Raw genomic sequence first — 27,648 nt, forward strand, 5'->3', positions numbered from 1 at the left:
TTTTAGGTTTTAAGTTATAATATTTATTTATTTTATTTATTAATTTATAAGTTCAAAAATGCAATTTGTGGCCGAGTGGTATAGCGGTTAAAATAAAAAGGTTATGGCTTAGAGGTCTTCAGTTCGATTATTAGTAGATACAAAATTAAAATTTTATTTTTTTAACTACTAATACTTTAGTGTCACGAATCTGTGATATTTGATTTACTGACACCGTAGTATTAGTAATTTGTGATACTTATCTGTTAAACACGGAAAATGCCCCAAATACATGTAATTACTGATACTTTATAACAAAGTGTCAGAAGACAAGTGTCACAAAAGACCATTTTTCTAGTAGTGTTTGTAATTCATTAGTGTTTGCCAAATCTCATGCTTAAAAGCCTTGTTCTCCTACAAGAAGCTCCCAGAGAATGACTTCCTCAGCACCACATTTTGACAATTTCTAGTGCAATTTATTGGGGGGAAAGAATTTCCAAGGTGCTAACTAATAAATTTTAAAAGATTGTTACGGTGATGTCCTACAATCACATAACAATTTATCTAGGGTGAAAGGATACAGATGTACATCTTCCACTTTCAATATTAATCACTGCTTCCATAGACGTTGTGCGATAATGCAAATACTTGAACAGATGGTAGTGATAGTAGAAAAGAATTTATTGTTCCAAAATTAAAATAAGAATGCAATGTGTTAAGCAAAAGACAACGCAACATCAAATTAATTGATAAGTTTCCAATTCAACAAATTAACGAAACTTTCATGTAAAATAAAGCAAATTTCTTTTGAAAAAAATAAAATGAAATAAATCTTCAAAGACAGCACCCCATTTTGTTTATATCTCTTTTATGTTATTTCTTAAGATATTTTAGTAGGAGAGCAATAGGGGGACTTTCAACTATGCAAGAGAGCAAAAGCCTTACTTTCACTATAAAGTAGTCATCATTCTTGTTAATATGCGTTTGTAAATCAGCTCCATTTGAATCAATAGTCTGACCGACACATGGGGCACTCACATCCATCTTCAAAGTCAAATGTTGTGAGAAGGACTCATCTGATTGCTCCTGTAGGATCATCTAATTCGAGTAGCAAGGGTTGGAAAAGCATACAAAGTCACAATTATTCTTTTGAGAGAGACGAAAATGATAAATGCAATATTATCAGCAGTCAACAAGAAGAGAATGCTCGAAGAGACAGAAAGATGCAGACAATCAAGTTTGGATGCATAGTCCCAAACCTCAGTATACAGCTTATTTCTCTAAAATAGCAATCACGTGTTGATGATATGTTTTCTCAGCATCCACCTGCAAAGGCCCAAGACCAAGAAAGTAGCAATAAAACCACTAACCAATGGAAAAGGTTAAGAAAGAAATGCACTTGACAGAAACCTTGACAAGAAGAACAATTTAATACACAACAAACCCCAGTCATGAACGAATACTAGGAACGCTCAGCAACTATAATATCAGTCTGTACTTTCAATTTAAGAAGAGTTGATTTCACGTCCATTGGTTGTAGATATTGAGAGTTTACATGCTTTTACTTTTTGTTGTATTCTTTAGAATAGCATATGTTATTGTAACATTTCAAAATAGTGTTGAATTAATTCAATACTGTCAGAAAGATAGGCGTTCATAAGTAAAAGAAAGTTTCTCGAACCAAAGTGCATGTCCTTGTATTGATCAAGGGATGTAAATATATAAGAATTGCAGGATGAATTTTAATCACTTGATTAACTAACATTTGCCCCTGATTTATTTGGGTTGGAGTAAAAAGTTAGAGAATGTTGGAGGATTAACAATTAAAACACACAAAAAACACACTATTTTATTTCTTCAACAACACTCCTCACCAATTACAACTCTTATTTTTCACTCTCTACACCTTAGAGATTTTGCTGCTTCACTTGATGTTTAAACCAAAGGGGAGAGGGGGTATTTATACATGAAACAAACTAATCATAACCATTCATTTATTCAACTAATAAACAAATCCTCACCATCCATTAAAACCTACCACTCACCAACTTCACCAACCACACCTAACACACCTAACACAAATAATTCAAACCTCACCAACCATACCTACTCATGGAACCTTCCATGAGTTGGGCTTGATTTATTCATCTTGGATCAAGTTTATGATCCAACACCTCCCCTTAAACTTGATCCTGTGACACCAAGCAAACTTCTGAATCTTACAAAGTCTTCTTGCTTGAGTGGCTTAGTGAAGATATCAGCTGCTTGATCTTGTGATTTTACATACTTGATTTGCACTTCTTTTCTTGCATCAAAAATTAAGTTTAATTTGCGATTTTTTTTTCTATAGACATGTTAGTTCATGCTATTGAAATGTTAAAAGCACTAAAAAATTATTCAATAAGTTAAAATTATGCAAACACTAGAATAAAGGACATACTAAAATGTTTCTTATTACAATTTTAATATTTCCTCTGTTTTAATATTTGCATAATTTTAATTTATTGAAAAGTTATGTCGATCAACTTTGGGTGTGAAGGTTTTAGCTTCTACAAGACTTGATTGAATATGCATAAGGAGTGTTAAAGGATGATGCATCCAACGAAAGACAGACTAGGCCAAAGTAGGAACTCAAACAAATGACACTTGGACCAACATGCAAGCATGAACGAGTAAAAGGACAAGTGCTACTTTGGCTTACTTAAAAAGCAACATGTGACTCATCTTTTGTTGGACATGCATGATATTATCACAAGACAACAGAAATCATTATGATTGTATAAAAAGTTGGCAATAGCACGAAGATAAGAGGCAGAATGCCAACACATGCATAGGCGCACACAAGAAAATATTAACTTATATACCATAGCAAAAAGTCTTTGATATGTCATCTGCTGCTGCTGTGTTTCAACTGACAACATGGCAGCACTTGCTTCTCTGCCAAGTGCCAGCACTGTAGCTTTAAGCTCAGTCAATCTTGCTTCAGCATTTCGAAGCTTCATCGCACTCTCTGCTGATATATCAGATTCCCTGATATTTGATTGGCGCCTCAATACTTCAGCTGCCTGGTAAAAATATTCAATATGAATCAAACATAATTCTCACCTAACCTCATACATCTGCATGTTTCCTCAAAGCTTACCTGGGCTTCAACTTCATGTTAGAGTTTGTCATAACGGTGAGTCAGGTGCCGAGCATCTTCCAAAGGTGCTCCATTGATTAATGTCCGTAGTGGCTCGGATACCTACATGTCCAAAAACCTGTAACATAATTAGAAAAAGAAAAGAAAGCCCAAAACGATAATTAAAAAGTTCCTCCAGTATAATCATGGAATTTGGGCATACATACATACATACATATATCCCGGGGTTATAGCTCTCAAAACTCTGTCTTTATTCACTTTCTTTATTTTCGTCTCAATTAACACAACAAAAGAAAGCTTGTGCTCTAGAATCAATTTCCCCACTTCATTTTGCTTCATCGGGTCGTTAAGACCCCTAATATTCCACACACCAAGAAAGATGGGCACGACGTCTCTGTCGTTGATGTTCGTCAAGCAGGCCACGGGATTGGCCAGAGTCTTCTTCGGCTATATATATATATATAAATATATTTTATGCAATTTTGGGTCTTAGGATGACTGGTACTAGGTTAGGGTTCTTCCTTCTGTATTTATGGTTAAAAACAGAAATAAACCTATGCAAGTATTTCAATTAGGGCTGTGAGGCTTCCAAATGCATCCTTCATTCAAATGGATTTGATTTTAGTGCAGATGGAAGCGTCTTTATCCAAAATGCTTGGAGTCCATTGAGAGAAATCAAGGCCAGTAACTTGTCCCAGGCATACATTTGCTAGTTATGTAGAAAGAGACAAGGTTTCTTCAACATTTGACCCAACAAAATTATTAAGTCATGGATGTCACTAGCAATGTTAAAACATTAAATATTTCAGAGTTGTTACTTTTAAATGGATTCTTTTATTCAATATCATAGAATTAAGTTTCCTTATGAGAAGATAATAGTCTTGGTAGTAATTTTACATATAATTTTCTAAATTTGGATCATTTTCTAGTTAGGGATGAACTAATAACCTGATCACCAAGAATCCCAAGCAAAGCTTCCCTCTCATTTTCCATCAAATCATGCGAAGTGCCAAATTGAAGAGCAGCTCTTGCAACACAAGAATTGTCACTTTGGTTCTCCGCTCCATATTTGCAACAATCTTCGGTCAACTCTCTCGCTACAATATTTGAATACAAAAATATTATACACAAAAACTAGTCAAGAAATAAAAAGAATCAAATATCATAATTAAAGCAAGAGCAAACAACCTATTTGCATTTGTTTCAAGCTTACTGCAACAAGCCCTTCAACGCCACGGACAATATTCCCGTGAAAATGCTGTGCTACATAGCATATATTCCAAATTATTGCTCAGGTAAACCATAAAAACCATCATGATCGTTCAACATACATTAAGCTCCGATTGGTAAATACCTGTAACTTCAGTCTAGAAAATACAGTTGTTTGTGCCATATTCGATAAAATTATTATTTAAAAATCATATTTAATTACAAAAAGCCACAATAAATCAATACCAAAACAGAGAGGATAGTACCTTAGCTGCCCTGGTGGAATTGTACAGATTTTGAAGTTGTTGGTGACACTCAAGTTCAGCTTCATCAACCGCAACATTTTCATTACCAAGATGCAGCAAATGCTTCAATACTGCCTATACAAATCATCAAAAATTTAATGAAAAAATGAAATTGAGAAATTTCAGTAACTAAAGGTTTAAATAATTTTTAAAGAAGAAGAAACAAACTTGCTGCTGCTTGGCGACTTGTTCTCGCAGCTTGATTGTCTGTTTCTTGATAGCTTCCATACTGTTTCTTTCAAAAGGCAACGACGGCTCAACTCTGACAGCTCATGTAATTTTAAAAAAAAAGTGTGATCGAGAAAAATAAAAAGGCATGAATAATTTTTGACAAAAAGTGAAAATCAAGGAAAGCCAGCTCTTTCCAGAAAATAAAAAAAGACAAAGCAAAAAGAAAATTATAGGTTTGAAAGGAGAAGATGATAGTGGTGTGGCCGCCAACTACTTGGATTGTATTGTTATTCTTATTCATAAGAATAACAATAACAATAAAAATAGATAACAATTCCCCTGGCTCTCTTCTCCTCACTATTTTTATGATTGACATATGGAGAATTGTTATTCTTATGTCATTAATAACCAATTTTATTTATTTTAATTCTTGAGTAATGGATTAAATTTTTTTAGCTTGAAAAGAAAATTTGACAAAAAAAATTAAATAGAGGAATTGGGCAATGATGGTATATTCGTAATTTTATTAATAATATAGGAATAAATTGTACAATGAATAATTATTTTTTAATGTGTTAGAAGGGTATAACAGTAATTACACGTTAAAATTATAATTTATGTTAAAAGAAACTATTTCCGTTAATAGATGGGGCCTAAATGTCTTTTTTAAATATTAGAGAGTTTTGTATCCCTTGTCTAAATGTTGGGGGTGTCTATGCCCTTTTCTTAGAAAATTATAAGTGTGAACAAAGCGTGTTAGACTTTTGTTGACCAAATTTGAAAGCCAAATGGCACAGCCCAGAAGCTTTTGAATAGAATAACTTACCAGAAAGCTCCATTTCTGTTTTGTTGGCTACAGTAGAAGGAAGTTGTTTTATTCTTCTTATATTTTACGCTTGCATCAGCTTAAATCACTTCTTAAACACCTGCTTTAACTGCACCGCTTCATACTGCTCCATATATGGAACGGTTATGCGGTTGTAGTCCACAGCTGAGGCCACGTGTTTGTTTGATGTGGTAGTTACGTTACGACGTTACGAGTTAGTTAAACATTCGGTGATAAGAGTATTATCAGTTATTTCAAAGGTACAAATAAGATAACCAAAGTTGATCGGTGTGAGTGGGTCGACACTCTCACTCCTTAAGAGAGATTAGGGGTTCAAGTCTCGTTCTCGTATGGAGTCACCACTTTGGCCAGCACTTTACCCCTTACGGGCCGACCCGGTGCGAGTGGGGATTAGTCTGGGTTGTGGTACGGGCTTAAAGGTGTCTCCCACAGTTGGGGCCCACTCAGGACCACCTCGTGGTTAGACAAAAAAAAGGTACATATAAGATTGGTTACAACAAACTCACTAGTTTTATAAAATTCGAGTAAGATGGAATAAAATAAAAAAGACTTTTATTTTTAGTGGTTGAATATATTTTGTATTCTCCTTTTGGGCACTGCTGTAATTGTTTGGGCGATATACTTCGACAAGACCAGCCATGCCCTGGACGAGGAGCCAGCCTTTTTACAATGGAGCAAATGAGCAGAAGTTTGGTAGTAGTTTTCCACGGGCAGGAATATTCTGCTCGTTCACGAAGACACCCTCCTCGGGACCACAACACGAGCTGGCCTCCTACTAGGAGCAGAAAGCCATTTCTGCTAGAGGTTAAAGTGGGTAGACCTGGTCCATGATGGTTAACGAAACACGCACTCCTATCCGAGAATCTAGGCATGAAACCCACTCAGCCACAACCACGACATTCAAGCATCCACTTCCGTGAGCTGGGGAAAGTGATGGGCATGGATCATAGAGGATCGGTTCACAGGAAGGCTATAAAAAGGTAATCAACGAAGGTAAAAGGGTTAGACATTTTCACATTAGAATTTAAGAAAGAGTATCTTCATTGAGAAATGGGAGAAAAACTCGGAGGCATTTTTTATTGTCTAAAAGATTAAAGAACAGCCACGAGATTAGTGGCCGGGTTTTCCACAAAAGTGAACCGACATTTCTGACTTGAGCGTCGGAGGGTTTACGTCGGAAAAACTCCCGACGTGCTGTGACCAGTTTCTGTGTGTGTAGGAGTCTGCTGAGGTAGAAGTTATACAAGGCATTGTTCTGCTCAGTTAGAAGGGCTACGAGGAGAACCTGCTGTTGGTCGTGAATTTGAGAGTTGAGGAGGGATCCTGGTAGAGAACGAGCAGACACCAGAATCTTGCATCAACATTTTGGCGCCGTCTGTGGGGAGCTGAGCAAAAAGCTTCTGTTGATAAAGAGAAGAAGAAAAGAAGTGAGGTGACAATGGATATGGGCGGAGCTAGTGCACAGGGAGGTGACTTGAGGCTTAATGAGTTCGTGACATTGAGAGAGATAGCTAATGAGGCATGGGAAAAAGCAATGTATGAGCGGATGGAACGGATGGAGAAACAAATGGAGACCCTGACAACCATCTTACACGAGTTGAGAAATGAGCGAAGGGGAGTCCAAGAGGAGGGGGTGAGAAGTGGTGGAATGACACCATGGCACGTTGACAGAAGGAACAACGATAAAATGATGAGAGGTCGGACCACCAGAAGATTTGGTTGTGAGGTGGGTAACTCATCTCTACTGGGAGAAAGCCATGGATGAGGAGATCAATCCCCGGGGAGGTAGGTCTTTGATAACGATGACGGAGTGGTGAATACAGCGGAAAGAGAACTTCGGCAACACATGCATGATGTCGAGCAAGAACGAGATCAGGTTACAGTACGTGACCCTGGTCATGTCGTACAACTAGAAGAAAAAGTGCACAGATTAGCGTAGGTAATAGATGACATGCAAGGACGGAGCAGAGCATCTGGTTGGAGGATAATGCTGGACAGAGAGTCCCTCCTTTCGGCAAAAATTATGAGTGCAGTCATTCCGAGGGATTTTCGCCTCCTAGACCTCAGGTACTCGGGGCGAACCGATCCGTTGGTGCACATAAAGCGTTTCAACAATATAACTGGGGTGCAGAGATTATCTCAAGCTCAAAGGTACAGGGCGTTCCCACTGTCTCTGGAGGGACGAGCACGTGAGTGGTACCGGAAGCTTCCTCGAGGGAGCATTAAATCCTTTAAGCAGATGTGCCAGGAATTTGCAGAGCAGTTTCGTGGGGCAATGGCGCCTGAAGATGATATGATGGAGCTGACGAGCATGAAGCAGGGAGAGGAGGAAACTCTTCGGGAGTTCATCAAAAGGTTCCATCGCACTGTCCTCAATTTGGGGGCCTTCAACCATCCCCAGGCATTGAGATGACTGAAAGAATGAGTGAAGATAGGACGCCTGTGGTACAATCTGAGGAGTCTAGCCATTTAGTCTTACTTTACTGCTTACGAGCAGGCCAAGAGAAACATAGAGATCGAGGAAGAAAAGGTAGCTAAGATCAAGACATACCAGCTGGAATGGTTGAAGAGGAATGAGAAGAGAGCCTTACCAGGAAATGGACCGATTAAGAGGAAAGACCACCATGCCTCAGGCAGTGGTGCAAGAGGCCGGGTCACCTCTTACCAGCCTCATCAGAGCCACCCCAATATCAGTGCAGCAGGATGTAACCTCCTTGTTTACCAACCATAGATTCCTAGAGAAGACATGACCAGACATATAGTCATCCTCATCCATACCTACACGGTGGTAGAGGAAGCAGACCAGAAGCACCGCTGCCCCCTCCAGTTCAGAATGGCACCTACAGGGAAAGGGCGGTGCACATGATCGACCAGAGCCAAGACTATGGGCGGTATACTTCCTTGAAGATGTCCTTGGACGAGGTGCATGAGGCCATAAAGGAACGGGGATTACTGTACCTCCTTACCCCAATAACAAAGCTGCCCAGCAGGAGAGATAGGGGACGTTATTGCAAGTTCCATGGCACCCACGGTCATACCACGACCAAATGCAGGGATCTCAAGACTCAGGTTGAAGATTTGGTGAGAAATCGATACCTGGACGAGTTCATAGATAAGACTATCCCGATGGTGGCTTCGTCATGTGAAGGGGGAGCAGAGTAATAGAAACATGAGGCATGAGCAGCCTATGGTAAAGTAATTGTTGAGGGCCCAACGTTGGCGGGAGATTCCAACAGATCAAGGAAGAACTACGCTAGGTATGCCATGACTAGCAAAGAAGTGTTCTTCAACACCCCAGCAGCCAAGCGAGCAAGAATCAGGCAAGTCCCGATCATGTGGACAGATGAGAATGAAGAAGGGATTCTATATCCGCATGAAGATGCCTTAGTCATTAAAGCCACCGCTGCCAACAAGAAGTTTGACCAGATTCTGGTAGATACGGGAAGCTCGGTCGATGTTTTGTTCAAGTCAACTATGGAGAAGATGGGAATAGAAGACCTGAGGTTAGAGCACGCCAATACCTCCTTGAAGGGATTTGGTGGAGGAAAGCTGGTCCCTCTAGGCGTGGTCGAGCTGCCCATCACAATTGGCAGCTCCCCGATAGAAAAGACTATGATCTTGAATTTTGTGGTCGTCGATGAAGAGGGTCCTTACCAGATGATTCTAGGCCGCCCCTTTCTGAGGATGAGCAAAACAGTACTCTCCAACCATTACTTGGCTCTCAAGTATCGGGTGAATGGAGTAGTTGGGGTGGTACGAGGAGACCAGAGAATTGCCCGAAGCTGTTACTCCACAGCAGCAAGTGAAGCAATGCAGATCACATCACTTGATACTCGAGTGGGAGTCAAGGATGGGAGACAGGAGCCTGTTGAGGAGCTGGAAATAGTAAGCTTGGAACAAGGTGATTCAGGAAAAATAATCCGAGTCGAGTCGAGGCTTAAAGAAGAGCAGAAGCGGGAGCTGGTGCATTGTCTGCGAGCTCACGCAGATGTGTTTTCTTGGACACATGAAGACATGTCGGGAATCGACCTTGAGGTGGCCTACCATACGTTGGCAATAAGGAATGGTGCTCGGACGGTAAGGCAAAAAAGAAGGTGTTTCAATCAAGAGAGGTATGAAGCTATAAATGGCGAGGTGGAGAAGCTCTTGAAGGCAGGGTTCATTCGGGAAGTTAACTACCCTTAATGGATATTGAATGTGGTTTTAGTAAAAAAAGCTAATGGTAAATGGAGGATGTGTGTAGATTTCACTGACCTCAATAAGGCGTGCCCGAAAGATAGCTTTCCCCTACCCAAGATCGACCAACTAGTTGACTCAACAGTCGGGCATGGCCTGCTTAGCTTCATGGATGCATTTTCGGGATACAACCAAATCCCAATGTTCGAGCAGGATGAAGAGAGCACGACATTTATTACTAACCAGGGTTTGTTCTGTTACAGGGTAATGCCATTTGGTCTTGAAAATACGGGTGCCACATACCAGAGGTTGGTGAAAAAAATCTTTAAGTCGTTGATTGGGAGAACAATGGAGGTGTATGTGGACGACATGATAACCAAATCAAAAAACCCGAACGAACATGTCGAGCACCTCGAAGAGACATTTGGGCTTTTGAGGAAGTACAAGATGAAGCTCAACCCGGAGAAGTGTGCCTTTGGGGTCGAGTCGGGCAAATTCTTTGGATTCATGGTGAGTCATCCGAGGATCGAGGCGAATCCCGAGAAAATCCAAGCAATCGTCCAGATAAGATCTCCTCGTAACCTGAAAGAGATACAAAGCCTTATGGGGAGGTTGGCGGCACTGAGTCGGTTCATATCCAAGGCGACAGATAAGTGCCAAGTATTTTTTCAAGTGATAAGGAGAGGAAGGAAAACAGAATGGACCCCTGAATGTAAAGAAGCTTTCTAGAATTTGAAGCAATATTTGCAGCGAGCACCTTTGTTGTCCACACCGCGGGATGGGGACGTGTTATTCCTATATATGGAGGTATCGGATCATGCCACGAGCTCTGTTCTAGTGAGAGAGGAAGAAGGGGTTTAGTATCTGATATATTACACAAGCAAGGCCCTGCTCGATGCCGAGACCAGATACCCACCGTTGTAGAAATGGGCACTTGCTCTTGTGGTTGCTGCTCAAAAGCTGAGACTATACTTTCAAGCATTCCCTGTCTCGGTAATAATAAACCAACTGTTGCAACAGACTCTACACAAGCCGGATGCTTCTGGTCGGCTAGTGAAATGGGCCATAGAGCTGAGCGAGTTCGATATAAGTGTAACATATGCACTCCGATTTTCTTAATTAAGTGAGTGATTTAATTTTCCTCTTCGCTATTAATTTTTAAATTCATCACGACATTTTATCGAGAATAATTGAGGGCGATTACACGCGCCAATGGTCGGATTTTATTTTCATCACGGGTCCGAATTGAGCTTAATTTGTATTAAGCTTAAAAAAAAAAAGGCAGAATTGTATAACTGGAAAAAGAGGGGAAACGGGTTTGTATTTTTGAGAGAGAATACCCGAGAGAGAGGGAGAGAGAGCTGGACCTGTTAACCCGAAAACCCGACCCGATTCCGCGATATTGACCCGACAAGTTCTCCCGTTTCCGGCCACCTTACCGGTCGTTCTTGGTACCGATCTGAAGCTTGGAAGCCGACCGTCGTATCCCCGTGGTCCACGTCGCCGGAAACTAGCCAGAACGCCGGCGATTGGAGCTCGAAAGTCGCGGCCAAGTTTCGTTTTCGTCGTCGTTGATTCCGCCGGATTTGTGACGCGCCATCACTTGGAACTGGTTCCTCACATCTCCAGCAACAATTTCCGACCAACCACGATCACCAGGGAGGCCGGAAAACCGCCGAACGATCACCGGAAACTTGCGGATCTTTGGAGCTTCGATCTGCCGCCGGAAGCGTGCGTGGCGACTCACGGCCACCACCGTTGGACTCATCGAGGCCGAAACAAGCAGACCTAAGCTCCCCGTCGTTGTTGACTGAAGTCCGGTCACCGTTGACCGGCAGGGGCAATTCGGTAAATTCATGGAACTTTGGGGTGAATTTGTAATTTTATGTAATCAGTGGACATTTTGGTAATTTTGAGTGAGGGCAGTGAAGTAATTTATGCTTTCGAGGGTAATTCTGTAATTTAAGACGTTAAGGACATTTCGATAACTTTATGCTCCGAGGGTAATTTCGTAATTTCAGACAATGTGATTTAATTTATGTAATCTGAATTGAGGACAATATGGTAATTGACGAATATGAGGATAATTTGGTAAAATAATGAAGTTTGAGGATAAGTTGGTAAAATATTGATGTTGGGGGTATTTTGGTAATTTTGGCATATAGGGGCATTTTGGTAATTTTACTCATGCGGGAATAGTTTATCGTTAATAGAGATTTGATTCGAGATTTATTATATTAAATTGGTTGTATTTCTATTTACGGGGAATAATTATAGTTTTTCCGTGATTAGGAGGATCCGCATCCGCGAACAAGAATCAACCCGCGGACGTTGTTGATACCGAGTCTAGACATCATCACTGTGAGTGGAATATACAAAACCTATTTTCATAGTATATGCTGATTTTATGATAAGTATTTAATGCTTCGATTAAATGATTTTCCAGCAAATTAATTTTTATCTATGTGTTGGTCTTTATTGTTATTCAGAATGAGTTTGATTAATGATTTTATTAGTGTTTTTTAGTAAAAGCATGATATTAGAATTGAGCAGATTTTGAGATATGTTGAATAGAAAGAAAATGAGATTTCAGATGAGATTCTATGTTTATGTATATGTTATTTTTGAAATCATTAGACAGTACCCTTCCCTCCAGATACAGAGAAACAGATAATATGAGATGAGAAAAGAGATACAGACAAGAGATACAGATAAGATGAGATAGAGGCCTTTGGGGCCTGTCGGGACACACATAGAGGCTTTGGGCCGTGTGTTCGGGCGCTTTTGCCTTTTGGGGGCTTATGCATGCACAGTACAGATATATGAGATATGAGATGAGATCGTCCCCATCTATCCGTTGTAGCTCCGGGGCGTGACGTTACCCAGATAGTACGTCATTGCCCGTCCGTCGAGGTCCGGATATGATCAGATTATCCCCTGGGTACTTGTTTGATGACAGTTTTTAGTATTCAGTATTTGATATGATGAGTATTATATGATTCCATCGATTTTATGCAAATATATGTATTATAGTGTTTCAATGAACTGATTTGCATTAAATGAGTTTGAGCAAGTTCTTATGATATTTTGAGAAATTGATTTATGAAATTGATTTGAGAAAGTGATTTGAGAAAGATTAAATGATTTTAAATAAATTTATTAAATTGTCAGCAACTATTATCCACTCACTGAGCTCACTGAGTTTTATACTCACTCCTCTTTTATTATATTTCCCCCCCCCCCACAGGAGATTTACAGGTACATCAGTCAACCCAGTAGCGAACGTTAGTGTGATATTGTGGCCACGTGATGGTGCTAGGAGTCGTGGATTTAATTATTATTATATTTGAGATTTTTGCGAGCTGTGTTTATTTATTATTTTATGTTATTAAGGATAATCGATGTATTTTGATATGAGGATGATTTGGATGATGTTTGATATATTGATTTGAGAAGTTGGTTATGGAGGATGGTTGGATATTAAATTATTTTGGGAGTGTTGCTTTATAATTTGCAGGATTGGATATGTTTTATTTATAAGTGAGAGTGCCGAAATTTTTTAGAATAGTTTCGATTTTACAAGTTTAGATTGACTCGCCCTGGGGAGTTGCGGGGCGGGTCGTTTCAATAAGTTATAAATCCCGAGCAGCAATAAAGGCCTAGGCAATGGCATATTTCGTGGCAGAATTTGCAGAGCCCGAAGTAGGTTTCGACCAGCTAGATACTGCTACAGTCAACAACGAGGATTGAGTCTGGCAGGTGTCGGTGGATGGATCCTCAAGGGAACAGGGGTCTGGAGCAGGGATTGTTTTGGAAGGCCCAGAAGGGGAGGAGATCTCTTATGCTATAAGGTTGGAGTTCACGGCCACAAAAAACCAGGCAGAATACGAAGCTCTAATAGCGGGCTTGGAATTGGCTAAGGCAGTGAAAGCGGATAGGGTGAAAATCCGAACTAATTCCCAACTGGCTGCTAATCATGTCAGTGAAAGGTTTCAGCCGAGAGATGGGAAGATGGAACAGTACTTGAAGAAAGTCAAGCAAATGATTGGGAAGTTTGAGGTAGTTGAGGTGATACAAATCCCAAGAGAGGAGAATAGTCGAGCGGACATTCTGGCCAGAATGACAGCTGTAGCAGATCCAAAAATGCCTAAGTTGGTCCCTTTGGAGTTGAAGTACAGCCTTAGTATCGAGCAGAATTTGAAGGTGCTACGGATAGAACAGAAATGCTCGTGGATGGACCCGACAATCTCGTACATCAGGGATGGGGTATTACAACCAAATAAGTTACGAGCTCGGAAGATCAGAGCTCAAGCGTCGAGGTACACAATGATTGATGGGGTGTTATATCGGCGGGGGTATACTCTACCGTTCCTTCGATGTTTGGATGAGGACGACGCAGATTACGTACTGAGATAAGTACATGAAAGAGTTTGCGGAAACCATTCTGGCGCGAGATCCCTTACCCATAAGGATCTTAGGCAGAGATATTTCTAGCCAATGATGCACAAGGATGCACAGGAGAAAACCAAGAGTTGCATGAGTTGCCAGCGTTTTGCAAATTTCTCTACCCAGCCACCAGAAAAGCTCACTTCTATGGCCTCACCATAGCCATTTGCTCAATGGGGAATCGATCTGATTGGACCGTTGCCAAAGGGACGAGGGGCAGCAACACATGCAATAGTAACGATAGACTATTTCACGAAGTGGATAGAGGTAGAAGCCCTCAGTAGGATCACAGAGAAAAAGACGACTGACTTCGTATGGAGAAACATGATCTGTTGGTACGGGATCCCTTATGCCTTGATAGCAGACAATGGCAGGCAGTTTGACAACCATAACTTCAGGGACTTCTGCCAGAACCTCAGGATAGAGCTGAAGTTTTGCTCGCCTGCTTACCCTCAGTCTAACGAATAAGTAAAAGTAGCCAACAAGGTAATCAAAAGGCTTTTGAAAACCAGGCTAGGAGTAAAGAAGGGAGCATGGGTTGATGAGCTACCAGGTGTGTTATGGGCATACATGACAACCCATAAAACAACAACCGGCGAAACTCCGTTCGCTTTAGCATTTAAACATGAAGCTGTTGTACCTGTGGAGATATGGGCGACCACGCACCGTATTGATCACTTCGATGAGCAGGAAAACAACGACCAAATGTGCTTGAATTTGGATATGCTGACCGAGAAGGGGGAACAAGCATCGAAGCCATCAGCCGCCTACCAGCAGAGGGTTGCTCGTTATTACAACCAGAAGGTGCGGATATGATAATTCAACGTCGGCGATTGGGTACTTCGGAGGGTGAACCAGAGCATGAAAGACTCGACACAAGGAGTACTCGGCCCTAACTGGGAAGGGCCATACAGAGTCAAGCAGGTGGCTGGACCCGGAGCCTATAAGCTCATTCGTGCGGACAGCCACGAGGTGAAACGACCTTGGAACGCAGCGCATCTCAGGAAGTACTTCCAGTAAGACCCAATTATGCTTTACTTTATTTCTATTCGTACTTGTTATTATTTGTTTTATGCTTAGTCAATTGCATGTAAGCTGAATTCAGTAATTAATGAAAAATGGAGGAATTTCATTCAGTTTTCATATTACACAAGCAAAAATCTTCTAAGGCACGCAAAGGCTCCAAAGTCTCAAAGCCTGTTTTATGGCGAGACAGGAAGCCAAGCATGCCAGGATCTGCTAGACCAAGCGAAGGCGAGCAAATCCTCAAATATTATAAAAAGTTTCTAAGGCATGCAAAGGCCCTATCAAGTCTCAAAGCCTGTTTTATGGCGAGACCAGAAGCCAAGCATGCCAGGATCTGCTAGACCAAGTGAAGGCGAGCAGACCCTCAAATGTTATAAAAAGTTTCTAAGGCATGCTAAGACCTCATCAAGTCTCAAAACCTATTTTATAGCGAGACCAGAAGACAAACATGTCAGGATCTGCTCGACCAAGCGAAGGCGAGCAAACCATCAAACGTCACAAAAAGTTTCTATAGCACGGAAAGACTCCATAAGTCTTTAGGCCTGCTCGATAACAGGACGGGAAGCCGAGATTTTCGGCATCAGCTCGACCACAATGTAAGCGAACAAAAACTAAAATAATAATTTGCCAAGAGCGCGAAACAAAGAAAATAAATAAGAGCAATCTTATTAATTTGCCAACAATTGTAAAAAGCTGCTAGTCTTAACATACAATGTTCCAAAAAGAAACCTACAACACAAGGTACAATCAAGAGAACGGCAGGTCGGTAAGCTGAGCCGTCTTTGCTGGCTGGTCCACCTCAAGAGCAAGGGGGATCTCACCAATTGCACCCGGTAGGGTACTTGCTTCGGCAACATCAGTAGGGGCTGCACGGGAAGGAGAGGTTCCCTCCTCAACTGCATTTAGCTCCAACTTTTCAACATCTTCTTTGGTTGCCTCCTCATCCATGTGTTGAGTAACACCAGCGGCAAGCTCGTCCATCTTCAGATCAGGATGCTGCTTCCCGAGAATGGCCATGATGCACTGATAAGAATGTCGAAGCCCCTGGTCATACTGGTTATCAGCTTCCTTCTCTAAGTTTTCGACCTGAATCTGGTGAGAATCCTTGAGGGATTCGAGCTGAGCTTCGTAAGTAGCCTTTTCCCTCTGCAAGTCCTCTTTGACTTTAGTCAGCTCCTCCTCAAGAGTGATTGCCTTTGCCTGCGCGAGAGACTCCTGCTCTATCAACTTCAGATTCTCGAGGTTGAGATCTCCAGCTTTCTTCTCAGCAGTGTTAGCTTTGTTTTTGGCCGACTGAACGTCTTCTCTCATCTTTCGATCATAGCGGCCGACCTTTGCCTTATAGTAAGTGGCCATGCAGCCGAGATGAAAAGCACTAAACTGCATAGCCCCCACTAGCTCGCCCAAAGTGCTGCCGTCGAAGTCTTCCAAGTCCTTTTTGCTCACGAGCTTGGTAAACTCATTGATGTAGGGGACCAGATGCTCTGCTCAATTGTCGAGCAAACGAGGTTTTGACCTTGCTGGTGGTGGAGGAGAAGTGGGATCAGTGATTGTTCCACTAGTTTCGCCGGCCTTAGGAGGAGGAGGTGGCAGAGTCCTCAAGGGGGGACCTACTCCGCGATGCTCACCCGTTTCCCAGGGGGAGCATCCTTATTGTGATCTCGCTTAGCAGCATGGGGTCGAGAACGTTTCCGATTCAAAGCCCGGATCAAAGCATCCTCTATCTTGAGACCAGTGGGTACCAGGTGAGATTCGAAGAAGTTGTAAGCAGATAGCAACTCTCTGCTCGAGCACGAATTGGCTAACACAGCCTCGACCTGCTTGAGCCGGTCAGGTTCAAGCTTGTAGTGGACACCCTAAGAACCTGCAGTTCGAACAAAAATCGGGATAGAGATAAATCAACAATTAGAACTAGGGGTACAAGACATCTAAAGTGAGCAAGCAACCTGGGACCACGAAACGGGAGGGGACGAGATAGTTCTTCCCATCAATCTGTGCAACTTGACCCTAGGGACCCCCAGCAAAAAAAAAAAATTCTTCCAATTCTCATCACCACCTGTTGGAAGATCAGTTATAGGTTTCCTGGTCTTGGTACTCGACATGAAGTAGTACCAGCCAGCGTCTTTGGGGCTGCTCTTTAGCTGGTACAGGTGTTTGACTTCATCAACTGTGTGCTCACACTAGCAGCATCTATCCCACAAAATGAACAGACCAGAAAATACCCTCCACCCATTAGGGTTAAGTTGACCAGGAGCTAAGTTTAACCCACTAAGCATCTGGACGAAATAGGGTTGTAGGGGGAGCCTGATCCCAAACTTAAAGCTTTCCAGAGATAGAGTTACATATCCCCTGGGAGGACGGCTGAGAGTATCATTTTTTCCTGGAATTCTAAGGGGTATACCATCAGGAATGTCATACCTTGTTCGGAGTTCAACGAGGTCGTCTACTGTGGTCGTGCGGGTCATGAAGTCAATAGCGGTTTACTCTGATAAAGCCCTACCTCCTACTTTGCTTTTTACATTTGGTTGCGATATTCTTGGTGAGGACATTTCACCAGAATCTTCACCCGGGTCCTCACTCAGGGTATCTTCCGAACCAGAAGATCCCTCATCACCGCTATTGCTGGGTGAAGAGGTTATTTGAGGAGACATTCTCTTAGCACTAGTCTCAACACTAGATCTAGTTGGTTCTAAAGGGATCCCAAGGTCAAAGGCAGGATCAGCGAGTAGACCAGGCAAGAAGTCTAACTCGTCGTTATCAACCTTAATTACCTTCTCTTTGCCTTTTGACATTCCCTAAACTATGACTAGAGCAATACCACCAAACGCTACCCAAACAAAAAAGAGGAAAAAGAAATTTTCTACAACTATCCAAGATCGAAGAAATAGAAATAATACCTGCAGTTGTAGCTCGGCCGAATAGAGACAAGAAAGGTAGCTTTTACACCAAGGGAGAGAAATAACTCAGTCACCGGAGAGGAAGAAGAAGGCTAAGAGACGAGTTTCCCTTTTGAGGTTTTGGGTTCTCAAATGAGGAAAAAATTATTGGTTTATCAGCATTTAACGGCACAAATTCTAAGGGTTTTATAACCATCGGTTTGAAATTCAAATGGAGGGACAGATCACTGCCACATCACCTCGCCCACAATTAAATGCAACACGACTCTTCAAAGCCATTTCCTACCTTGAGCAAGCCAGAACTATTGAGTTTCTATTATTGGTCCACTACATTACCCAACACCAGAAACTGGGGGATCGGTGTTTGGGCGATATACTTCGACAAGACCAGCCATGCCCTGGACGAGGAGCCAGCCTCCTTACAATGGAGCAAATGAGCAAAAGTCTGGTAGCAGGTTTCCACGGGCAGGAATATTCTGCTCGTTCACGAAGACACCCTCCTCGAGATCATAGCACGAGCTAGCCTCCTACTAGGAGCAAAAAGCCATTCCTGCTAGAGGTTGAAGTGGGTAAACCCGGTCCATGACGGTTGACGAAACGTGCACTCCTATCTGAGAATCTAAGCACGAAACCCACTCAGCCACAACCACGACATTCAAGCATCCACTTCCGTGAGCTGGGGAAAGTGATGGGCGTGGATCATGGCGGATCGGGTTCACAGGAAGGCCATAAAAAGGTAATCAACGAAGGTAAAGGGGTTAGACATTTTCACATTAGAATTTAAGAAAGAGTATCTTCATTGAGAAAGGGGAGAAAAACTCAGAGGCATTTTTTATTGTCTAAAAGATTAAAGAACAGCCACGAGATTAGTGGCCGGGTTTTCCACAAAAGTGAACCGACAATTCTAACTTGAGCGTCGGAGGGTTTACGTCGGGAAAACTCCTGGCGTGCTCTGACCAGTTTCTGGGTGTGCAGGAGTCTGCTGAGGTAGAAGTCATACAAGGCATTGTTCTGGTCAGTTAGAAGGGCTACGAGGAGAACCTGCTGTTGGTCGTGAATTTGAGAGTTGAGGAGGGATCCTAGTAGAGAACGAGCAGACACCAAAATCTTGCATCAACAATAATTGTTCCATAAATGTCAGTCACACCCACATATCATATACACAAGAAATGAAATCTAAGATTACTTGTTTAGTTAAGAATCACTAGTGAAAAAATTTTGCCGTTTTGATTTAAGGATCCACATTTTGAACTACCAACTAATGTTCATCAAGAACAGAGTATGGCCTAAGAGTAGAAAAATTAATTTTGGAGAAATTATTTTTGTTAATAGAAGAATTTCTCAATGAACGATTAAAATTATAAATAAAAATGTCATACACACCCAAGTATCATCGATACAATTGACTTTGAGGATCCATTTCTTGAAATGTTCATCAAGAATAGAGTATGGCTAGTGAGCATAAATTTTTTTGATTTTGGCTTGGAACAAAAAGAAATTAAATTGAAGGAGAATCTACTACTTTCTCATTAAGAAAGGTACACGAGGCATACCATGGTACCATACAATACAAAAAGTCTTCGTTCCCAGGCTTTTCAAACTTTGAAGGAGCAATATTCCCCAATTCCCCCTTGAAAATTCTAATTACGATATTATTCATTGCGTGATGCAATCAAAGTAGTGACAAAGTTAGGAAAAATATGACTCCCAAGTAATTACTAGGTAGGGCTCCTGAGAGCAACATTGTCCTAGGCATTATATGCATACACGATGTGGTACATAGAGCACGTTGAATTCCACACTATAACACAAATCCAGAAAGACAAGTAACAACTCAACTGATATAAAGACAAAAAGAAGATAAAATGATATAGAATTGTTCTTGGGTGTTGATTTCAGAAATAAAATACATTCTGAGAGATGCTGGTCTACTAGTACAAGCCCCCATATTTAAGAATTTTTTAATGATAATTTACCACCTGTAACTGTGCCGAAAGATTCACCTAGCAATGAAAAAGATGATAATTTAATTGATATAGATAGTTTTCATAAAACTTTTAAATCATCTTATGTAATTATAATGTTGGGAAGCATTAGTGATCTATATGTGAACTATTATTGGCGCTATTTTGTTGTAAACAATCTTGTTCAATTAACATATAATTTAAAATCATTATGTAAATCAATCTATTACTTTTCATGATATTTAACTGAGTTAAAACTAAGTGCACCCAATAAATCTCTTTTCCTTTAAAAAAACTGTTACGCTTTGATTTTAGTGCTTAATATTTACGGAACTCTGGTACAGGGAATTTGAAATCAAACTCGTAACTACATATTATCTAATTGCAAGTTTCTGTCAATAGCTGCTGATTTGTAGTGATTATCTAATTGACTGAGGTGACAATAATTTTTTTTTTTTATTTTCAGCATAATGTGGAATTCAATAATTAAATTCTCATTTTTAATTTGTTTCTAGTTAAATTATTAATTACTTAAACTCTGTTTTAAGTCTTTAATTTTATGTGTTTATGCAGAATTGGATTCTTGAGCGTGTTGGACACGACCAACAGTGAAATTGACAGTAAACAAACATTACAACGCGTTGAGTGTCGACTCCGGTAGCTGCCCTACAAGTCTACAACTTTACAAACAATAATTGAGTACACACATTTGATTCTCGAGACCCTTCAATGAATTTCTAGCCCCGTTAACTCCCCCGACAAAAGTTTTGGAAAATAAAAAAAAATCATAGAATTCCACCAAATGCAAAACGCGTGGAATTTAATTTTCGGCCGTGTGGACCAAAACATAATTTAATGAAAAAAAAAGATAAGATTTCTAAAATGTGTGGAAGGTGATCCATATTTTACTGAAACAACTTGTTAAATGTTTCAAGGATATAGAATATTTGGTCATAAATTACGCTCATGTTAATTTTTCCGCTATTGACTATCATATTCTAGACTCAATGGTACCTTTCTTGATGAAGGGTACTTAGTCTCTCTTCTCCTCTTATAAAAATTATATTAATTGATTTCTTATTATAATAAATAGTCTTTAAGAACGTATAGATTTATTGTTTTTGTGACCAAATTATGCCTGCCTAAGGTTGCGACTATTAATAAAATTAATATTTAATGTTTATGTTAAAAAATATAAGATTTTATGCATTCATTAATTGTTATTAGCTAAAGGATGAATTATTTTTTCAACCCAATCTGCAAGAGTTTTTTCTTTTATTGACCATAATTATATTCCGGGTACAATAAATTATCTTTGGTGCATGGAAAATATGACTTCTTACTTCAAGTTTGATGTGTCTCTCTCCATAAGCTTACTGGAAATATATCCTCATCTATTGTCATTTATCTAATATCAATTGAAGATCTCACTTTTTCAAAGTTCAAACTATCACTTCCAAGTCTCATTGTCACTTGGCCATTCTTGGACCATTCAAAGGGAAATTTACACTAATAACCATAAAAGTTTTGGTTTTTTCCATCTTAACCCCCCAAACAAATTTCTATCAACATTAGCCATAAAAAAAATCTTTGAGCCCAAAATACCCCTCTCTCTCATCTCTCCCCCAACACTCTCTCCTTCACCCATCTCTCCCAAACGGAAGAAACTCCCATCGTCGGCGGCAACGAAACTCCCATAAAAAAGCCTTTGAGCCCAAAATACCCCTCTCTCTTCTCTCTCCCCCAACACTCTCTCCTTCACCCATCTCTCCCAAACGGAAGAAACTCCCATCGTCGGCGGCAACGAAACTCCCATAAAAAAGCCTTTGAGCCCAAAATACCCCTCTCTCTTCTCTCTCCCCCAACACTCTCTCCTTCACCCATCTCTCCCAAACGGAAGAAACTCCCATCGTCGGCGGCAACGAAACTCCCATCGTCGGCGGCAACGAAACTCCCATCGCGCCCCTGCTGTCGCACCAATTTGGTGCGACAACAAATTACAGTGGGTTTAATATTTTTTTACGTCAAGTCAATTTATTTTATTTTTGTTGTAAATGCAATGTAATAATGTTATAAATATTACAGATACATGGCGAAATCAGAATCATCGGATATCGAAGTAGGCATGATGTATTTTCGTTATGTCGATCACTTTCTGAGTCGAATTTCGAGCATGTGTAATTTATCTTCGATCGTAAAAGCCATCGAGGAAAAATTAACAAAGTGGCAGTTGAATCTGTTCAAGAAGGATGTATTTGGGCATTTCTTGGAGTGTCGAAGCTTTCCATTTAGTGGGGTAATTTTGCACAATCTTTTACTGAGGCAAGGGGCCCATGAAGAAGATAGTCGTGAGGATCAGTTATGGTTTCAAATTGGTGAGCATTTGATTCGCTTGTCAATTGTAGAATGGTGTCTGGTTACTGGACTTTCATATGGTGTTGATACCGAACTAAGAAATAACAAAATGGTGCATAGGCTACGGAATATGTATTTTGGTGGTGTGCATCGCAAGATCAAACTTAAGAAATTCGATGCATTATTTAAGAAGTTGAAATTCGAGGAAATGGATGATATGGACGCATTAAAGATTGCGCTCTTTTATTTTGCAGACAGAGTACTAAATGCAAGAAAAAATCACTATCAAATCAATTTCGATTGGCTTAACGAAGTTGATGATATAGAGTACTTCTGAAACCGTCCATGGGGTCTTTTATCGTGGAAAATGATATACGAGAGTCTCGACGATGCACTGTTTGAGAAAGACGAGAAATTTAAGACGACTTGGTTGAAAAACCTAGATCATAACATTGAAAAGTACAATATTTACGGCTTTATGTCCAGGGTTCAGGTGCGTTATTTTTTTGTTTATGAATAAGTTTTATAGTATTAAATATTTGATAGATGTTTTAATAGGTTTTTCACTTTGGTTATTGCAGGCTTGGATTTATGAAGCGATGGAGGTTTGCCATCAACATGGGTCGTGAAAACGAAGAAGAAGATTCCTCGCATCGTGCAATGGAAGCCCATGGCGTCTTCGAGAATCAACTTTGCTGAGGTTTATTCATTCTTCAACGACGAATCTCGTCTTGTAAGTGATATATATTAGTTATTTTTTTAACTTTAGTAAATTTAAGTTATGTATACTTACTTAAAATTTTGAATTGAATTTATGACAGGGGGACGTTTTACAAACCCTTGAGCCGAATTCAAAGGAGAGTAGCAGAAAATATTAGCTCACTGTGAAGGATTACATGCCAAGCATTCCAGACTGGGTTCATAAGGTCGGTATCCTCTAAGTACTATAAATTTTTTAATCGAAATTTTTGACTTTTCATTTTCTAATTTTAAATGATACTTTATACAGCACCAACCCTCAATCAACGTGATGCCGCCGTTACAAGGCAATCAGACGAGCATGACGACATACCAAACCCAACACCAGAGCAGCGTCATGACACTTCTGAGGATGAGGTGGCTATTGATGACCACTAGGAGCAGACAGACAACTCTGATGACGCACATGATTCGGAGGTTATAAATAATATACGATATTCTTCCTTTATAAATCATTATTGTTTTACTGTTATTCTAAAGTTTTACTTATCTTCTTTTGTAATAGTCGGGGACAAAGTAGTTTAATGATTACATGCGACGACGGCTGGATAAGATTGATCGTAACGCTTATGAATTGAAGTCAGAATTAAAAGATTTTAAAGAAACCATGGTTGGATTTATCGACACATTTTCTAAACGTCCAAATAAGGATTCTCCCACTGGACGCTCGTATGCAGTGAGCAAATTTAAATTTAATAATTATGTTCAGTTGTTTAATATGTTCACCTTGGCGAATGGACAGGCCTCGGATGACCATGGAGTGTATACTGACGTGGGCAATCAAAATTTTTCTACGTCCACGTCATTGTATAGTTTCTACGGGGATGTTAGTGGGGAGAGCATGCAGGTGTTCACTGAGGTGCCTCCGGGCATTAATAAGTTCAGCCGCGTGTACATACCGTCGTATGTTTATAACAATCCTTACATGATTCCTCCACTCAGGCGAGGAAAGAACGTCCGGCCTATACCTTGACCCCAAATCATGGACCATGCGATTGACATGAATACGAGTGTGGATATAAATCCACTGAGAGGATTGGAGGATTCTAGTCTGTTTGCTGAGTTTGATCGATAGTTCGCTGGTGATATGACAGTGGATCGGAGAGTCCAGCACCCACGGTCATTCTTTCAAATACTTTTGGGTTTAGCTTCGATGGGATGGCTAGGCGATGAGGTAATTATATTTTCGAAGTTCTTTGAGTGTTGTAGATTTGTGTATAAATTTTTTCTTTTAAATCGTAATGTTTCTATTCCTCTACAGCATATTCACGAGTATTTTCGCTTGATTAGCAAGAAACAATGGCAGTATCCGAATGCCTTAGTTCAACGTGTCACACATACTGACACATTTTTTTGGGTAACGTGCCGAAAAAACTTATAAATACCATTTCTGTTTTTTTTTAATTATCACCTTTAAGTTTTGTTAATTTATGCATTTCTTGGTTATCTATGTACTAGGTGTTCTTGAATCAGTTATGGAACAACGGGGATTGTGCGGTCGATTCATTAGTATTCGACGACCGCTTGAATTGCTATCTTTGTGGGCGACAACACACAATGTCCAAATCAATGACAGATGTCGATATGATATGCATTTTATTGCATTTCACATACTCCATAATGAAAATATAATAGTTGTCCGTTTTTCTTGCTTGGATGGTTACTCTCTTCAATGAGTGAAGGAATCATCAGTCTGGTCTTCAATCTGGAGACATCTCGTGAGGTTTGGAAAGTTGTTGAGGTACAATTTGGTTCTCAATCCAAATCAAGACTGTTACATCTGAGATATATGATTAATTCTACTAGAAAAGATTATATGAAAATCACATATTACTTCATTAAAATGAAAAACATATCTGATAATATGGCTGCAGCAGGAAGTGCCTTGAGTAATGATGACTTAATTTTGCATGTGTTGTCTGGTTTAGGACCAGATTATAATTCAGTAGCTACCTATATAACTGGTCAAGTAGGAACTGGAAAAATGGATCTAAATGAAGCTTATGCAATGCTTTTAACTCAAGAAGCTAGAATTGAACAACAGTCTCATATGCTAGCTGGTACAGATATGAAAAATAATTTTGAACCAAATTTTGCTCAAAACAGAGGACCTAAGAAAGGAAATATGTTCAATGGAAAAGGTTTTGGTGGTTATGGCTACAATTCTGGTTCTGGAAATAACTATAACTCAGGCTTTAGCAACAATGGTCACTACAAAGGAAACTTTGGTACTGAGTTTGCTGGTACTGGTTTTAACAATCAGTTTAAATGATATCAATCCAGTAATCAGAGAGGAGGAGGAGGAGGTAATTGGAACAACAACAATGGACCAAGTAACTTTAACAGTGGTAAACCATCTGTAAATCCTAAGCCACAATGGAATGCATCAAAGCCTACCTGTCAAATTTGCCTTAGGCCTGGACACACTGCCAATATTTGCTGGAAACTTGAAGAGTTTATTACTTCAGGTGCTTACAGACCACCACCAAATAGAGGACCAAAGGCAGCTTATCTGGCCAACATGGATGCTCCAGTTGACAACAATTGGTTTCTGGATAGTGGAGCCACACATCATCTCACAAATGATATGAGCAATATGAATGGTGCTGAACCTTTTACAGGTAATTCCAAACTTATTGTTGGAAATGGTGTTGGTTTGTGCATAACACAATTAGGTTCTGCTGTTCTAAGAATGCCTGATGTCCTGAATTATTCTGATCTTAAGCTAAACAACATTCTACTTGTTCCTAAAATAACCAAAAACCTTATAAGTATTTCCCAATTAACCAAAGATAATGATGTTGTGGTTGAATTTACTGATAGTTTCTGTTTTGTGAAGGACAAGTTGAAGAATTCAGTTATGCTGCAGAGCAAAGCTGAAAAAGGGTTATATAGATTGCTGTGTGTTTCCTCAACCAAGTTCTCTCCTTCACAGTCAAACCAAGGTTTTCTTACTCATGTCGAGTCAGCTGTTTCAAGTCAGCCAATTTCAATGTTTTCAACTGTTGTTTCAAAATTTCTAAATAAAATTGCTTGCTGTTTGCATACAGAAGCACTATGTTGTCAAACTCCAAGTTGTATGTTAAATACTATGGTTTTGCAACAGAGGCTAGGTCATCCTAACACTAAGGTGCTTAGTCATGTAATCAATTCCTGTTCTTCTTTAAAGAATATCAGTGGTAATAAAACAATTGATTCTTGTGATGCTTGTAAGATGGGAAAAATGCATAAACTTCATTTTCCAATTACTGAAACCAAAACCAAAAATCCTTTGGAACTTTTACATACTGATTTGTGGGGACCCTCTCCTACACCTTCTATCCAAGGATACAAATATTATGTTAGCTTTGTGGATGACTTCACAAGGTTCACCTGGATTTTCCCTTTGAAAACCAAATCTGATACATTTCAAGTGTTTAAAATCTTTAAAGCTCAGGTGGAAAAACAATTGGATAAGCCTATTAAATGCCTTCAGTCAGATTGGGGTGGGGAATACAGATCATTTGTTCATTTTCTTCATGAAACAGGAATACAATTTAGACATTCATGCCCTTATACACACAATCAAAATGGCCTTGTAGAAAGAAAGCATAGACACATAACTGAGTTGGGATTAACTTTACTTGCACAAGCTAAATTACCTATCAAATTCTGGTGGGACTCTTTTCATACAGCCACTCACATTATTAACAGATTACCAACTCCTGTCCTTTCCATGAAAACTCCCTATGAATGTCTCTTTCATTTGATACATGATTATCCTTTTCTCAAAACTTTTGGTTGTGCTTGTTTCCCATTCTTAAGAGATTACAATCGTCACAAGTTTGATTTCCATTCATCTAAGTGTGTCTTCCTAGGATACAGTCCTTTGCACAAAGGTTACAAGTGTCTTCATCCATCAGGGAAAATTTACATAGCCAGCCATGTTCTTTTTTATGAAACCTCTTTTCCATACTCCACTGATTCACATTTTTTGAAGTCCTTGCCATCTAAGGTTTCTGACTTTCAATATAGTTCTCTACAATTTTACAATGTTTCAGTTCCTCATAGCAATCTAAAACCTTTTGAAGCCGCTGCAGCAGACACTGATTCTCATACTTCTAGTTCTAATCACAATATCATGTTACCTTCTTTTCTACTCATCCTGTTTCTTCCACTAATACCATATCCTCACCTATCATTCACACCACATCTCCTATCACAACTCCAAACATTTATGACTCATTACTCATATTTCGCGACGACAAAAGATACAAGTTGAAATTCAAGCCACTTGAAGTTATCTTCCCTCGATGGTTGGAATATCTTGGCTTCTACAACATCCGACCTGAGTTGCGGAGTGCCGACCCCTGGAAAGTTATCGTAGTTAAGA

At 40.0% G+C, this 27,648-nt stretch overlaps 1 protein-coding gene, 1 long non-coding RNA gene and 1 pseudogene across 2 annotated transcripts; 2 read left to right on the forward strand and 1 right to left on the reverse strand.

The window, feature by feature from the left end:
• Positions 1-4,863, reverse strand: part of LOC112097942 — a 10,445-nt pseudogene extending 5,582 nt beyond the window's left edge.
• Positions 4,864-7,604: 2,741 nt separating this feature from the next.
• On the forward strand, positions 7,605-8,815 carry LOC112097943. The gene is made up of 3 exons (XM_024183536.1): positions 7,605-8,054; positions 8,151-8,306; positions 8,393-8,815. The coding sequence occupies exons 1-3, from the start codon at positions 7,605-7,607 to the stop codon at positions 8,813-8,815; spliced, it is 1,029 nt and encodes a 342-aa protein (XP_024039304.1).
• A 2,816-nt stretch (positions 8,816-11,631) lies between these two features.
• LOC112097720 lies at positions 11,632-13,317 on the forward strand. Its single transcript, XR_002905206.1, has 3 exons — positions 11,632-11,698; positions 12,122-12,190; positions 13,077-13,317. It is a non-coding gene; the product is annotated as an uncharacterized LOC112097720 (long non-coding RNA).
• Positions 13,318-27,648: the final 14,331 nt, after the last annotated feature.

The sequence above is a fragment of the Citrus clementina genome, unplaced genomic scaffold, assembly GCF_000493195.1.
Source record: "Citrus clementina cultivar Clemenules unplaced genomic scaffold, Citrus_clementina_v1.0 scaffold_5, whole genome shotgun sequence".
Classification (NCBI taxonomy): domain Eukaryota; kingdom Viridiplantae; phylum Streptophyta; class Magnoliopsida; order Sapindales; family Rutaceae; genus Citrus; species Citrus x clementina.